The sequence below is a fragment of the Sciurus carolinensis genome, chromosome 16 (assembly GCF_902686445.1).
Source record: "Sciurus carolinensis chromosome 16, mSciCar1.2, whole genome shotgun sequence".
NCBI lineage: Eukaryota > Metazoa > Chordata > Mammalia > Rodentia > Sciuridae > Sciurus > Sciurus carolinensis.
In genome coordinates, this window is record NC_062228.1 from 25765480 (window position 1) to 25782046 (window position 16567).

A 16567-nucleotide genomic window follows, 5' to 3' on the forward strand; every position below is an offset into this window, starting at 1 on the left:
GGTGAGCGGCAATTGGCCAAAGCCCGCGAAGTGGGAGTCCGGATTGGTAGTTGCTAGCAGAAGCCTGGTTTCTTCCTCGACTTCTGCAAGTGATAGTGTGTGATTGGTTTAAATCCGCGGGCACTTGTCGATGATTGGGCGGAAGCCACGGGCCGGGTACGGTCATTGGCTGATGCGGGGGCCATCCCTCCTCCGGCGGGCAGCGAATGATGAAATGGGAACGGGGAGGGGAAAGGCCGAGACGTGAGCGCGCGACCTCCGGCGCCATTTTGTAGAGAAACAAGCGGAGTTAACCGAAGAGGGGGTCGAGGAGAGCCGGAGTCGGGGACCCAGGAGTTTCCTGTGTCCAGCGCCGCCGGAACCGCCTGAGGTGAGGTGGGCTGGGGTCAAGAGCTTGGGTAGGCTGGCGGTGTCAGCCTCGGAACGCGAGTACTGCTGGGAAGAAGAATCGGGGGTGGACCTGGGGCCATTGGAAGCGTTTCCCGGAGCTCCGAGGAATGAGGGGCAGCCGGGACCGGGAAGTGGAGCGAGGCGGGAGAGGGCGGGCTTTCTCACCACGGCTCGCGGAGGCTTTGCACTCAAGAGGCCGGAGCGAAGGCTCAGGAAGCCGGGGGCTGGACACGGGTTCAGACCTAGGGTGGCTCCCAGCTTGCGCTCGGAGGTTTGGAGGATGGCGGTGGCGGCAATTCGGGCCCCTGGGCCTGGCTTCGCGCGGGTTGTGTGCTCTTCAGACTCCACAAGTTCCTCAACTCCTTTCTCTCGGGCTCCCGAACGGGTGCAGTGGGCTTTGGCCCCCGAGGCCTACCTCCTCTGGCCGGGGGGACCGTGTTTAGAGTTGTTGCAGGTTCCCAGTGCTCTTCCCGGTACCCGGAGCGGCCACTTTCCCCCTCCGCGGCCCCCAGCACGTTGTCAAGCCCCGGTGTTTCGGGTGCCTGCCGGTGGGAGGGGCGGGCGGGAGCGAGCACTTCCTTATTACTTCTAGCCACAGGTTTTTGTTCCACTCGCGCGCCCGAGTGCTTACACTTTCTCCGAAGTTGGCCCCCCACCCACTCAGCCCGGTGGTGTCTGTGCAGCAGTGGCGGTTCCGCTCGGAGTGTCCTCTTAGTGTGTTGAGCGCTTAGGCCTCGAGGATGGTGGGAGATTTGCTGCAGGTCTCAAATACCTTTTTGCAGTACCACCCCCTCTGCAAAAATCACCCACCTGTGATCACAGAAGTTCTTCCACGAACAGTGTGCATTGTAGGTTAAAAAACCAACAACCTAATACTTGATATTTGTGGTTTTGAAAGTGTTGTATTTAACATAAACTTTATATAGGAAGTTAACTTGTCCCCTGAAGTCACTGAATCGGATGTCACCTCCCTCCCCCCTCCCTTTTTTTTTGTTGGTGCTGGGGCCCAAATCCAGGGTCTACTAACATACTAAGGAAGCCCCCTACCACCGAGTTAAATCTCTAGACCCAAATGTCACATTTCCTCTCATTCTAGTAAATAGTCTTTTATTTCTTTTTGTTTTACTTATTTATTTATTTATTTATTTAGGTACTGGAGATCTAACCTAGTGGTGCTCTACCCACTACAAACCCAGCTCCTCCCTTTATTTTATATAGGTCTTACTAATTTTCAAAACTGGCCTTGCACTTGCCATACTCCTGTCAAAGTTTCCCTAGCAGCTGGGATTACAGACTTTGGCCACCACCCCAGGGATTTTCTTCCTGAAAATCGAGTAACAATACTTACTATTTCTTTACAATTCAATTGATTGTTACTACATGGGGATTTTTAATAAACAATAATTGAGTGGGTAATTGCACTTTTTTGGAGAAGTCACATTTCTCTCATGTCAATCCCTTTGAGAAGGAATAGAGATGCATGGATTTAAAAAAAAAAATGAGAGGGCTGGTTTAGTGGTAAAGTGCTTGCCTGGCATGCATGGGGGCCCTGGGTTCAAATCCCCCAGCACCCCCCCCCCCAAAAAAAAAAAAAAAAGAAGGAAGTCAAGTAAAACATTGAGAAGTAGGTCAGAAATATTTAAGAACACATTTGTTTTTGTACTGATATGTGAATTTGATACTTCACTGATGTGTGGTCCAGGTTGGAATTCCTGCCTTTTCAAAGATTGGCTGCACAATATTTAGTGATTAATAAGATATGGTAACAGTTTAAATAATCATGTTTTAGGACTTTACAAATTGTTACCTTGTCTAAAGAGAAAATGGGTTGATGATACATGAAGTTTTAGGTGTCTAGTTGTGCTTTCACTGAAGTTGGGGCATGGTGATAAAAACTTGTTTGGAGAGTTGATTCCTTTTCAACAAGTATGGGTCCCAGTCATTTTCGGGATAGAATTCAGCACAAAGACCTGACCATTAGTACCTTACCCAAGATTGTAATCTTGGAAGTTTTAAGGGAGAGATTTTTGGAATTATGGTGGAACAGAATTGGAATGCTCTTCTTGGTTCCTAACTCACTTGAATGGATTCCTGGCTTAGTTTTCTTTTTTTCTAGTCTCTGAATTTCTACCCGGGTTTAAATCTTGATCTCTTTAAATGGACCTTGTCAAGCTAAATATTATGACATCCTCCTTACTTTGGGTTAAACCATTTAAAAAACAAAACAAAACTATGTGAAGACAGTAAAGGAAATGCCTGCTATCTCTTCAAAACATGCTTTAAAGCCTAATCTCAAATGCCTTCATGTAGCTTTTGGTAAGTATGTTTTTGGTTACATTCTGATCTAGTTGTTTGAATTTTTCTTTTTAACCAGCTTAACTTTATGAACTTGATCTTTTCATTGTGTGAGGTAACAAGTCTTTGATACTCAGTTCTATGGAAGAGAATTTATACTCAGTAATTATGAAGTCAATTTTTTTTCCCACCTTTTGGGTCCTGCAGATCAAACCCAGGGCCTTATGTTAAAGCTTGCGCTCTGCCACTATGCTGTATACCCTCAGCCACCCATAGTAGTGTAATTTTTTGTAAAATGTTTGTTATGCTTCTTAAGTTAATGAAAACAGTAGTCTGCCATTTTGAAACACTATATATTATGAACTTGGTATTTTTTTTTTTTTTTCCCTTGGTACTGGGGATTGGACCCAGGGGCGCTTAACCACTGGGCCACATCCCCAGCCCTTTTTATTTTTAAATTTGAGACACAGTCTTGCTAAATTGCTAGGGCTTTGCTAAGTACTGATGCTGGCTTTGAACTTTCGATCCTCCTGGTTCTCCTGCCTCAGCCTTCTGAGCCTCCTGCAACACCATGCCTTGTCAGTTTTTCATATGTAACTCTTACTTACAAATTTGCAAGCATGACTGGGAACATTGGTACACACCTGTAATCCCAGTGATTCCAGAGGCTGAGGCAGGAAGATTGCAAATTCAAGGTCAGCCTCAGCAATTCAGAGAGACCCTTAGCAATTTAGTGAGGTGCTGTTGCAAAATAATAAAGGACTGGGATATAGTTCAGTGGTAAAGCTCTCATGGGTTAAATTGTAAGTACCAAAAAAATTGTGAGCATGTAACAAAGCAAATAATATGAATCATTCATTGAAAAGTGTTGTTTGAGAAGGCAGTAATGAGAGGTAAAAACTTATTCTGAAATACTTTGTTGAGATTTGAAGGAACTGCAGACTTTGGGAATGTTGAACAGTACAGATTTAATGAGCACATTTCAGTTTTTTAATTCTGGAATGCTTAACATTAACCTGAAGGATACATGTCTTAGTTAATTTTGTTATAGTTGTTAGAATGAAATTCCTAATGTGGTGAATCAGACATTAAACTGTACCCAGGCGCAGTGGAGCATGCTTGTAATCCCAGTGACTCTGGAGGCTGAGGCAAGAGGATTGATTGTGAGTTCAAAGCCAGTCTCAGCAACATAGTGAGGACCTAATCAACTTAGTGAATTCCAGTCTCATAAAATAGAAAGGACTGGGGATGTGGTTCAGTGGTTAAGCACCGTGGATTCAATTTCCAGTACCAAAAAATCCCACAAGAAACTGTAGGTTTGTGTGTGTGAGTGAGTGAGTGAGAGAGAGAGAGAGAGAGAGAGAGAGAGAGAGAGAGATACATAGATAGATGGATCCTGGTCTAATTATATGAAATGGAAGGAAAGCAGTTTTTGAAAGAGTCTTGTATTTTTAAGCTTCATATTATGATCTCAGCATTTTCCTTTTCAGATAATTAGCTTGAAAGTTTGTTGCTTTTGTTTGATAGCTTCTAAACTTTGTTTATTGTTTAAGGTATGTTTAGATTCACAACAGAATTGGACAGAAGGTACAGAGATACCCTTACTCTGATACACTCATAGCTTCCCCCATTATCATTAAAACAATCTTACACTAGGGTGGTACATTTGTTACAATTGATGAACCTAAATTGACACATCATTATCACCCAAAGTCCATAGTTTACATTAGGTTTTACTCTGTGTATGTAGTTTGGAAAAATTATAATATCTGGTTTGACCATTATTGAAATAGTTGTCATAGCCCTGAGCAGTGGCACTCACCTGTAATCCCAGCAACTTGGAAGACTGAGGCTGGAGGATTGCTAGTTTGAGACCAGCATGGACAATTTAGCAAGACCCTGCCTTGGGTGGGTGGGGGGGGGAAGGGTGGGGCAAAGCATCCCACTGGTAAAACGTACCTAGATTTAATTCCCGGTACTGCACATACACATAAAAGAAAAGTTGGGTTGGGGTGTAACTCAGTGGTCGAGCACTTATGTAGTATATATGAATCCCTGGGTTTGATACCCAGCACCACCAAACCAGCATACAAAAAAGTTAAAAATAGTTCTTTTACCTAGTCAGTAGTTACTATGTTTCTTGTTATTGCATAATTTACATGAATGTGTTCTAGATTAAATATTTTAGGAATACAATAATTCTTTTATTTATTTATTTATTTATTTGAACTGGGAATTGAACCCAGGGGTGCTTAACCCCTGAGCTACATCCCCAGCCCTTTTTGTATATTTTATCTAGAGATATGGTCTCGCATAATTGCTTAGTGCCTCGATAAGTTGCTGAGGCTGGCTTTGAACTTGCGATCCTCCTGCTTCAGCCTCCTGAGCTGCTGGGATTATAGGTGTGCATCACTGCGCCTGGCTCAGTTAATTTTTTATATTATAGGAAAATGCCTCTTAAATCATTGCCTTGAAAATATCCTTTCTGTGTTCAAAAGTATTTCAGATACCTTCACTAGAGCAGTATTACTTCCTCCCTGCCTGTAGCAGTATCAGTATATACTGTGCTATAGTGAAAAATTATTATGTAGTGGTGTCCAAATAGGTCTTTGCTACTTTTATCTGTAATGTCATCATCTACCAATAGTATCCCTTACTCCAATTTAAACACAAGTGTATTGTCCATCTCTTTGTGTGCTGGGGATTGAACCCAGGGTCTTGTGCATGCTAAGCGTCCCTAGCCATTGTTACTTTTTTTTTTGGTAATGGGGATTTAACCCAAGGATGCTTTACCACTGAGTCACATTCACGGCCCTTTTTATTTTGAGACAGGGTCTGACTTAGTTGCTTAAGGCCCTGCTAAATTGCTGGGCCTGGCCTCAAACTTGTGATCCTCTTACCTCAGACTCCCAAATCACTGAGATTACAGGTGTGCACCACCACACCCAGCTCCATTGTTACTTTTAACAGTCTTGGGTATATCATATACTTAATCCTTTGTTTTGTTTTGTTTTGTTTTATTTTGTTTTGTTTTTGGGTACTGGGGATTGAACTCAAGGTACTCGACCACTGAGCCACATCTCCCAGCTTGATTTTGTATTTTATTTAATGCTTTTTGTGTGTGTGTCTGTGTATTTGTGGGTTTTTGTTGTTGTTGTTGTTGTTGTTTTTGGTGTTGGGGATTGAACTAGGGGGGGTTAACCAGAGAGTGACATCCCAAGCTCTTTTAATTTTTTATTTAGAGACAGAGTCTCACTTCCCTAAGTTGTTGAGGCTGATTTTGAACTTGTAATCCTCCTGCCTCAGCATCCTGAGCTGCTAGTGTGTGCTAGCGTGCCTCGCTGTACTTCATCCATTTTTAATTGTGAAAATGTTACCAGGAATTTGCTTCTGAATACTTGATGCCAGATTGGAAATTTGGTTCCTTTCTAATTCTGGAGTGATTCTTGCTTTTCTGGCTTCCTTTATTTTTTAAAAAAATTTTAATTTGCAATAGAGATTAACATTAATATTAATTAATTAATATTGCAGTACTAGTTGAACCCAGGGCCTTTTACATACTAGGCAAGTGCTTTACCACTGAGCTGTAGCCCCAGCCCTCCCTATTTTATTTTGAGATAGGTTCTCTACAAGTTGCCCAGTTTGACCTCAACTTGCCATCCTCCTGCCTCAACCTCTTGAGCAGCTGGTTTATAGGTATAAACCATTGCACATGGACCACTTCTTCAGTTTTTAAAAATGAAGAATTTAGCTGGGCACAGTGGCACATACCTATAATCGTAGTGACTCAGGAGGCTGAGAAAGGAGGATCACAAGTTCTAGCTTCAGCAACTTAGCAAGACTCTCAGCAACTTGGCAAGAACCTGTCTCAAAATAAAAAAAAACAAAGGGCTGGGAATGTGGCTTAATGGTAAAATGCCCCTGGGTTAGATCCCCAGTACTTAGGGGGAAAAAAAAAAGTTCTAACTGGGCATAGTGGCACACTCCTATAATTCCTACTGCTTAGGATTGGCAGGAGGGTGGCAGGTTCAGGGCCAGCCTGGACAATTTTACCAACAACCTGTCTCAATTAAAAAAAGGCACCAGGAACAGTGGCATGTACTTACAATCCCAGTTGACTCAGGAGGCTGGGACAGGAGGATAACAAGTTCAAGGCCAGCCACTAGAACTTGGTGAGGCCCTAAGCAATTTAGTGAGATTCTGTCTCAAAAAATAAAAAGGGCTGGGGATGTATGTAGATCAGTGGTAAAGTGCCCATGGGTTTAGTCTCCAGTACCAAAAAAAAAGAAACCAGGGCAGGGAGATGTAGCTCCATGTTCTCAGTAAAAATATAAAAATAAATAAATAAAAAGGTGATTGGAACTGTAACTTAGTGGTAGAGTGCTTGCCTAGCATGTGCAAGGCACTAGATTCAACTAGTACTACAAAAAAAATGTTATTAAAATGTTACTTGGCAAAGTAGGTCTAATAATAATCCCAACATAACAAAAAGCCCTAAGATATCAACTGCTTTAACAGAATAGAAATGCATTTTTTCCCCAAATAACTTTACTTGAGGAAGTTCAGTAAGTTGCCTTCTGTGTATTAATTCAGGGACCTAGGCTGGGGATATGGCTCGCAAGCACAAGGCCCTGAGTTCAATCCCCAGTACCGCAAAAAAACTAGAATGGACTGATTAGGTGACAGCTCTCATAATTCAGGGACCTAGTCTTCTTCATTTTGTGGTGGTAACTGGCAGATGATAAAAGAACAAGAGGTTCATAAGTAGAAGGAGGTCTTATGAACCAATTCTAGAAATGACAGATGATTTTTGGTATTGTCTCAGTGACTAGAACTAAGTTACATTAGCCACATCACTGTAAAAAAGCTGAGAAATATAGTCTAGCTCTTTTGTGTGTGTATGTGTGTGGTACTGGGAATTAAACTCTGGGGCGTTATGCCACAGAGCTACATCCCCAGCACTGCCTCTCCTTTTTGGTACCACATATTGAACCCAGGGGCCCTTACCCACTAAGCCTCATCCCCAGCCCTTTTTATATTTTATTTTGAGGATCTTGCTAAGTTGCTGAGGCTGACTTTGAACTCATGATCCTCCTGCCTCAGCCTCCTGAGTAGCTGGTCTTACAGGTGTGTACCACTGTACTCTACTAGTCTAACTCTTTACCGGCAAAGAGAAAAGAGATTTGGTGAGCATCTGGCCAATGTATGTTGTCTCTTTTCCTTAAAATATACTGAGGATGTTCAAAGTAGTTTCAGGATTGCCCTTTGTGACAAAATCCAAAATTTTGGAATTAAGTACATTCTAGAGAAGAAATTAGTAGTTTGGTTCCATTTAGTTCCAGAAAACATTGCATCTCGGCCACTTGTCCAGGTGAAGCGTGTTGGAGGCCTTTAAGTCCACCTTTGTTGGGAGGACGCACAGGACGGAGTGTATAGTTGTACTCAGGGCTATGATTTATTATAGCAAAAGGATATAAAGTGAAATCACCAAAGGGAAAGGATGTACAGGGTAAAACCTGGAGCATACCAGGCTCATGCTACCATATGTACTCTCCCAGTGGAAATGAACAAAACATACTTAATTCCTCCAGCAAAGAATTGTTACATACTGTGTGTGTTGAATATTGTATAGCAGAGAAACTTGTTTTTTTTTTTTTGGTACCAAGGATTGAACCCAGAGGTGCTTTACAACGCTGAGCCACATCCCCAGCCCTTTTTATTTTTTGAGACAGGATCTCCTCCCTAAGTTGCCTAGGGCCTCATTTAGTTGCTAACTTATTAGTGACTTGGGGAGACTGAGGCAGGAATCACAAGTCCAACCTTAGCAATTTAGCCTCAAAATGAAAAATTAAATAAAAAGGACTGAGGATATACCTTAGTGGTAAAGCACCTCTTGGTTCAATCCCCAGTATAAGGGGAATAGCAGTAACAAAAAAGACTCTGCCTAAGGTTGTTACTCAGGACTAGTTTTATAGGCACTCTCTATCTACCATATAACAAAATTCCACCCTCCTAGAGGAAGTGGTGTTTATATTAAACCACATTTTGGCTATACAGGTTAGGCACAGTGAGTTACTCTTATTAGTTCTAGGGAATGGTCGGAATACTCCTGAAATCTAAGTTCTCCATACCAGCCAAGGGCGAACTTGCAAACCTCTATAAAAGTACAGTAGTCTCTGACCATCCATGTTAATTCTTTTTTTCTCTATAGTAAACAAGGTAACATCCACTGATTGGGATTTTACATAGAGAATCTTGAAATATGTAAAACTTCACTAACCTAATTTTTTTTCATGATAATTTATCACTGTGAGTTACATTCCCAGATCTTTTCATTTTTTGAGACACGGTCTAAGAATTACTAGCCTACTTCAGTTATTGAGACTGGCCCCAAACTGATCCTCCTGCTAGCCTTCTAAGTTGTTGTGTGTTCCACCATGCCCGGCTAACTTAGTTTTTGGTTTGTTTGTGAAAGTTAACTTTTTGCTATTTTATTTCCTCTGTTTATTTTCCTTTTTCTTTCTGTGGTACTGGGTGTTGTAGAGGTTATCTACATTCTTAGCTCTTTCTTTAAATGTTTTTTTAGTTGTCAGTGGACCTTTATTTATTTATATGTGGTACTGAGAATCAAACTCTGCCATGCTAGACAAGTGCTCCACGACTGAGCAACAACCTCAGCCCTCTTTTTAAAAAAATTTTGAAACTGTCTCTCCCTAAATTGCCCAGGCTAGCCCTGAACTAGTCCTTCTGCTTCAGCCTTGAAGTCATTGGGATTATGGATATGTGCCATCCTGCCTGACACTTTTAGATACTAAAAGAGGTTGATAAAAAGTTTGGTCAGTGTGAGAATAGTGGAGTAAGATATACTGTCTTCAGTCTTGTTCATAAATGTCAAGGTGAAAATATTCCATTGAAACTACATGTGCACAATCATAGCATTCTTTTTTTTTTTTAAAGCATTCTTTTTTTTTTTTTTTTAACCTTTATTTGTTTTTTATTTATTTTTATGTGGTCCTGAGAATCAAACCCAGTGCCTCACACGTGCTAGGCAAGTGCTCTACCGCTGAGCCACAACCCCAGCCCCGTAGCATTCTTTATTAGGTGTTTGGGTCACATATATATCTTCTTTTTTTTGTACTGGAAATTGAACCTGGCGCCTCTCACATGCACGACAAATGCTCTACTGCTAAGCTGCATACCCAGCCTAATCTGGCCTGTTTCTTATTTTCAGTTTTCCATATTTCCAACTTAAAGTTCAGTGAAAGGATTATGCTGTTGTTCCTTGATGACTTTACTACCTTTTTTTAGGTTAGTTTCAGAGAACCAGATGGTTTAGTACCAGAGATAACTAGGCATGAACCACTGCTTCCAGTCCCTACCCCATTTTACGAAAGAATTTTGATATAGAGTTTCACTAAGTTGCCCAGGCTGACCTTGAATTTAAGAATCATCCTGCCTCAGCCTTCCTAGTAAACTGGGATTATGGGCATGCCCAGCCGTGTAGAATTTGTTGGAAATTGATTTTATAGCTTTGCATTTTAATGCTTGGAATAAACATGGGCTATAAATTGTCATTGTGATCTGTACTTACATATCCATGATGGCTAGGAAGATAAATTGGAAGTGTCTTAACTTGGTGGTATGTGCTATTAAGGCTGATAAATTAAGTCATCTGTTATTTACTCATATGATTGTTGTTTTGGTAAAATTTCAGTGGGTTTCCCTGCTATTTTGTAGAACACTTTGTGGAGTGAAGCCTGAGATTAAACTCAAGGCCTCATGCATTCTAAGTGTGTATTATATACCACCAGTTTGCTCCTGCTCTGCCACAGGTTATAGAATTGTAAGCTTTTGTTTGTGTATTACAAAGAAGCTTTAATGAGCTCTTACTATGGGTCTTTTTTTTTTTTTTGCGGTGCTGGGGATTGAACCCAGGGCCTTGTGCTTGCAAGGCAAGCACTCTACCGACTGAGCTATCTCCCTAGCCCTACGGGCCTTTTTAGTACTTAAAAATAAATAGGTGAGTAATATACAATTGCAATTACCAATCTTATGGGACTTATACTCTAATGTGAAGAGAGAGATAGGCAAATATAAGTATGTTATGCATTATGTTAGGTGGTGAGATGTGGAAAAAAGTGGGTCAGGGGTGTGGTTAGTGGATGTTGTAGTTTTGTATAGGATGTTCAAGGTGGTTCTCCTGGAGAAGGATTTTAGGCTGAGGTATCAGTTGATGCAGAGGGCTTAAAATGGGCATTGTTTGAGAAGTAGCAAGGAGGTCATTGTGGTTAAGAGGAAATTGTAAGGTAGACAAGAGAAGTGGAGGAAGCCAGGAGAGTGTCAGGTGGCTACATCCTGTAAAACTGTTCTTAGGCTACTGTAAGGGCTCAGGCTTCCACTTTGAGTCAATGGAGGATTTTGAATACTGGCTGACAAATCTTGAGTTTTTATATTTGAGAAGTATTTTTCTCTGGCTAGAACAGTTAGAAGGCTAGTATAGTAATCCAGGTGGTACATAATGGTTTTTAGATTATCATAGACTTGGAGGAGGTAAGAACTGATTGGATTCCTGTACAGCTGAAAGGATTTCCTAAGAGTGTTTATGAGGGAATGGGATGAGTCCAAGATTTTGACCTGAGTAACTTTAAGGATGAAGTAAATTGGTTTCAACTGAGATGGGGAAGGCTTTGCATACTTGACATTGAGGGAGAATATCATGAGATTATTTTTGAACATACTATATTTGAGATGTCAGGTAGAAAATTGTATGTATGATGCAAATATGGGTGCCATGAGAGAGGTTTGGACTGGAGATAGAACTTTGGGAGTTACTGGTATACGTGTGTTTGGGGTACTAGGGATTGAACCCAAGGCCTCACACATAGTAGACAAGTGCTCTACTACTGAACTATATCCCTAGCCTGGTATAGATAATTTTTAAAACCATAAGATTGAACTACCAAGAAAGTGAATATAGAAAGGGAAAGTCCAAGGATTCCAAAATATGAAGCCAAAAGCCTGTAATAGGGATTGAGAAGAAAAGAGTGAAATGGCATCTTGGAAATAAAAGTGTATCTATCATCTAGGAGGTAGGGAGTGATGATCAGTGAGAGGTGATATCCTGGATTACACCTGTTGTTTCTTTCTCTGTGATGCTGGGGATCCAACGCAGGCCTTGTGCATGTTAGAACTCTATCTCTGAGCTTCATCCCCAAGGCCTGTGTAAATTGTTAATGGTGTTCCCTTCACTTACAGAAATGTCCTAGTTTGGTTAATAAAATATGGTTTACTCTAGTGGTAGAGCCAACAGGAGCTAAGAATTGATTATTAATTGAATGCAGTAACTTTTTGCAATGAAGATGGGCTTGTTGAAATTGGTATTTTACTATTGTATTTAGCAGTCTTTAATTGTCAATGTGGAAATGATATAGCCCTTGCCATGGGACATTTTCTTTTGTTGGGGGTATTGAGAATTGAACCCAGGGATGCTTTACCACTGAGCTTATATCCCCAGGATCCCCCTGCCTTTTAATTTAATATAATTTATTTTTTTAACTTTTTGAGGCGGGCTCACTAAATTGCTGAGGCTGGCCTTGAATTTGGGATTCTGCTACTCCCTCAGCCTCCTGAGTTGTTGGGATTACAGCCATGTTCCATTGCCTCTGACCTAGTGAATATTTAAACGATGTAGGAAAAAAATTTGACTTCTGGAGTATTTACTTTATTGAAGTTCCCTGTAGCATTTTAGTTGCTCAGACAGATAAAATTTATTTACCCTACCCCTTTCCTTCTAATTTAGAATTCTGGATTTTTTTAATTACAGGTGCCATGTTTCAGAACAGAGTAAGACCCCTGGTAAAGAAGAACTGAAGATATTGTACAGACACCAGATATAGCCTATTTACAAAAGAAAGCATTAACCTGCCTCTGAGGTGACTAAAGGGGAATAATGGTGATTTTGCGCCGGGCTCGGCCGCCTGCTTCCGCCCCAACCAGCAATGAATCTTGACTCGCTCTCGCTGGCCTTGTCTCAAATCAGCTACCTGGTGGACAATTTAACCAAGAAAAATTACCGAGCCAGCCAGCAGGAAATACAGCATGTAAGTAATCTAGTCAGAAAAGAAATACCATTAAAGGAATGAGTATACAGTAGGAATAAAGCTGTACATTTATATGGGTATGTTGCATAAAAGTTAACTTTTGCTTCTTTAAGTGATTTCTTTTCACTTTAATATGTAAAAGATCTTATTCCAATCTTTTAGGATTTTCACAATTTATTTTGCTGGGGAGATATCAGGAATTGAACTCAGGGGTGCTTGACCACTGAGCCACATCCCCAGTCCTATTGTGTATTTTGTTTAGAGACAGGGTCTCACTGAGTTGCTTAGCACCTCGCTTTCACTCAGGCTGCCTTTGAATTCATGATCCTCCTGCCTCAGCCTCCCTTGCTGCTAGGATTACAGGCGTGTGCCACAGTGCCTGGCACAATTAATTTTTTTATATTAAAAATATCTGACTTTTTTGTGCTAGTTTTTCCTTTACTTGAGGAAAAGTTGAGATTATTCATGAACCATAAAACTCACCTTGTAATTTTTTTTTTCACTTTTTTTTTTTTTTTTTTTTTTTTTTGGGGAACTGGGGGTTGAACCTGGTGCGTTTAACCATTAAGCCATATTCCCGGCACTTTTATTTTTTATTTTGAGACAGGGTCACATTAAACTGGTTAGGGTCTTGCTGAGTTACTCAAACTGACCTTGAACTCGTGATCCTCCTGCCTCAGCCTCCCAAGTTGCTGCAATTATAGGCATGTGCCACCATGAACTTGCCTTTTAATTTTACTAATTTATTTTTTGTAGTTCTGGAGATTGAACCTAGGACTGCTCTACCACTGAGGTATATCCCTAGTCCTTTTAATTTTTATTTAGAGATAGGGTCTCCCTGAGTTGTCCAGACTGGCCTCGAACTTGCCATCCTTCTGCCTCAACTTAGATTCTAAGTCCCCAGGTTATATAGGTGTGTGTCACCATGTCTGTCTAAAATGTACCCTTTTAAAAATGTATAGCCAGTAGTTTTTTAGTAGATTCAAAGTTGTACAGATCACCATGACTGTGTAATGCTAAAACATTTTTGTCACCCCCAAAAATAAAGCCCTTGATTTATTATCAGGCATTTTCCATCTCCTCCTCTTCTATTTTTGCTGACCACTAAACTGCTTTCTGCTTCTGTGGGTTTGCCATTCTGAATATTATATATAAAAGGAATTATATGCCGGGCACAGTAGCACATGCCTATGATCTTAGCAACTTGGAAGGCCAAAGTAGGGGGATTGTAAGTTCAAGACCAGAGTCAACAGTTTGGCGAGGCTCTAAGCAAATTAACAAGATCCTGTCTCAATATAAAAATAATAAAAAGAGCTGGGGATGTAGCTCAGTGGTAAAGTGCCCCTGGGTTCAGTCCCAATACCCCCAAAAGGAATTGTATTATACCACATGTGACCTTTCGTAGCTACCTTCTTTCACTTTTTTCCCCTGTAATGGCACCATACTGCAAAGCTACCTACCCAGCCCTTTTATTTTTTATTTTGAGACAGGGTCTTGCCAAATTGCTAAGGTTGGTCTCCAGTTTGCAGTCTTCTTGCTTCAACCTCTGCAGTCATTGGGATTACAGGTGTGCACTACCATGCCTAGTTCACTTAACAGTGTTTTGAAGGTTCATTTATATTGTAGCATGTGTCAATACTTCATTTTGTGAGTGAATAATCTGTTGTTATATTCTACTTTTTAAAATCTGTATAGCAGTTGATGGATACTTAGGATTGTTTCTGCTTTTTGGTTATTATAAATGGTGCTATTTTCAAAATGTATTTATAGTGTTTTGTGTGGGCATTTGCTTTCAGTTCTCTTGTGTATGTAATGGAATTGCTGGGTCACATGGGATCTCTGTTTACATGTGTGTGCATGTGCCCACACACATATGTATGCATGTGGTGCCTAGGGGTAGAGTACAGGGCCTGATGCCTGCTAGACAGTTTTTTTTTTTTCCCCTATTGTGTAATGCCAATTTAATGATTGGTGATAGATGTTATTATTTATTGTTTGGGTTTTTTTTTTTTTTTTTTTAACAGACTGCATTTTGATTCATTGTACACAAATGGGGTACAACTTTTCACTTCTGTGGTTGTACACAATGTAGATTCACACCATTCTTGTAATCATACATATACATAGGGTAATACTTGTCTCATTCTACTATCTTTCCTTCCCCCACCCCATTTTACCGCATTTTCCTCTGTGCCATCCAAAGTTCCTTCATTCTGCCTCCCTCCCCGGTTATGTATCATTATCCACTAATCATGGAAAACATTCGGCCTTTTTTTTTTTTGGACTTGGCCTGTTTCACTTAGCATGATATTCTCCAACTCCATCCATTACCAGCAATGCCATAATTTTATTCTTCTTTATGACTGAGTAATATTCCATTGTGTATATATACTACAGTTTCTTTATCCAGTCATCACTAGAAGGGCATCTCGGTTTGTTCCACAATCTAGCTGTTGTGAACATTAATGTGGCTGCGTCACTGTAGTATGCTGATTTTAAGTCCTTTGGGTATAAACCAAGGAGTTGGGATAGCTGGGTCAAATGGTGGGTCAATTCCAAGGTTTTTTGGGGAATCTCCAAACTGCTTTCCAGAGTGGCTGCATCAATTTTAGACAGTTTCTTTACCACAGAGTTACACCACCAAACCATGTTTAACATTTTGAAGAATTACCAGACTTTTTCAAAACACTGCGTCATTTTTCATTTTCAGGAGCAGTGCATGAGGGTTCTAGTTTCTCCTCAAACTCACTAATAGTATCTGTCCTTTTGCTTTTAGCCATCCTTGTGGGAATAAAGTGATTTTGATTTACAACTAATGATAACCATGTTTTCATGTATTAATTTTTTATGTATTTTTGCCAAATACCTATTGAGTTTCTTTGGCTCTTAATCTTTTTTTAAATTTGCTATTTCTTTTTCTCATGATATAGAAGATTAAAGCTAGGAGTGTTCTACCGTGAGCTGCACCCTCCACCCTGTTTTGTTTGTTTGGTTGTTTTTTTGGTATTGCAGATTATAATAAAGAACCCAGAGTGCTTTACTACAGAGCTACTTTACCAGCCCTTTGTTTATTTTTTATTTTGAGCCAGGGTCTCACTAAATTGCTGAGGTTGACTTTGATCTTACTATTCTGCTTCAGCCTTCTGAGAGTAACTAGAATTAGAGGGTGTTCCGTCATGCCCTGTAAGTAGAATTACTTTTTGTGTGTAGGTTTGATTTGTGGAGTATTTTCATTTAGTCTTTAATATAGTTCAATAGTATGCTTAGTTTTAATATATAGCCTGAATTTATTTATTTATTTTATGGTATTGGGGTTTGAACCCTGAGGTACTTGACCACTGAGCCACATCCCCAATCTTTACTTATTTATTTATTTATGGTACCATGCATTGAACTCAGGGGCGCTTAACCACTAAACCACATCGCAACCCTTTTTATATTTTATTTAGAGACAGGTTCTCACTAAGTTTCATGTGGCCTTGCTAAGGTGCTAAGGCTAGCCAGGAACTTGGCAATCCTGCCTCAGCCTCCCAAGCCACTAGGATTCCAGGCATGTGCCACTGTGCCTGACTATTATTTATTATTTGAAATATTGTGAATTGAACCCAGGGCCTTGCACATACTTTCACCATTGTAAAAGTGTGCTATACTCTTAGCAACCTCTAATGCATATTAAAATGGAATGGATTTAATACCTAGAATTTTATGTTTTTTAATTATTATGTAATACTTTTATTCACTGTGAATTCTCATCTGTAAAATGAGGATTAAAACAGATTTCA

At 40.4% G+C, this 16567-nt stretch overlaps 1 protein-coding gene across 8 annotated transcripts in view; it reads left to right on the plus strand.

Moving 5' to 3' along the window:
* The first annotated feature begins 220 nt into the window (after positions 1-220).
* Positions 221-16567, plus strand: part of Cnot1 (CCR4-NOT transcription complex subunit 1) — an 87901-nt gene continuing 71554 nt past the window's right edge. For 7 of the 8 annotated variants that reach the window (XM_047529904.1, XM_047529910.1, XM_047529907.1 and 4 more), the window contains exons 1-2: positions 221-370; positions 12509-12785. In XM_047529904.1, coding sequence (XP_047385860.1) covers positions 12684-12785 — 102 coding nt within the window. In that variant the 5' untranslated portion in view covers positions 221-370; positions 12509-12683. Of the gene's footprint in view, positions 371-2506; positions 2707-12508; positions 12786-16567 lie in introns of all 8 variants that reach the window. The other variant, XM_047529905.1, reaches the window with a different exon arrangement.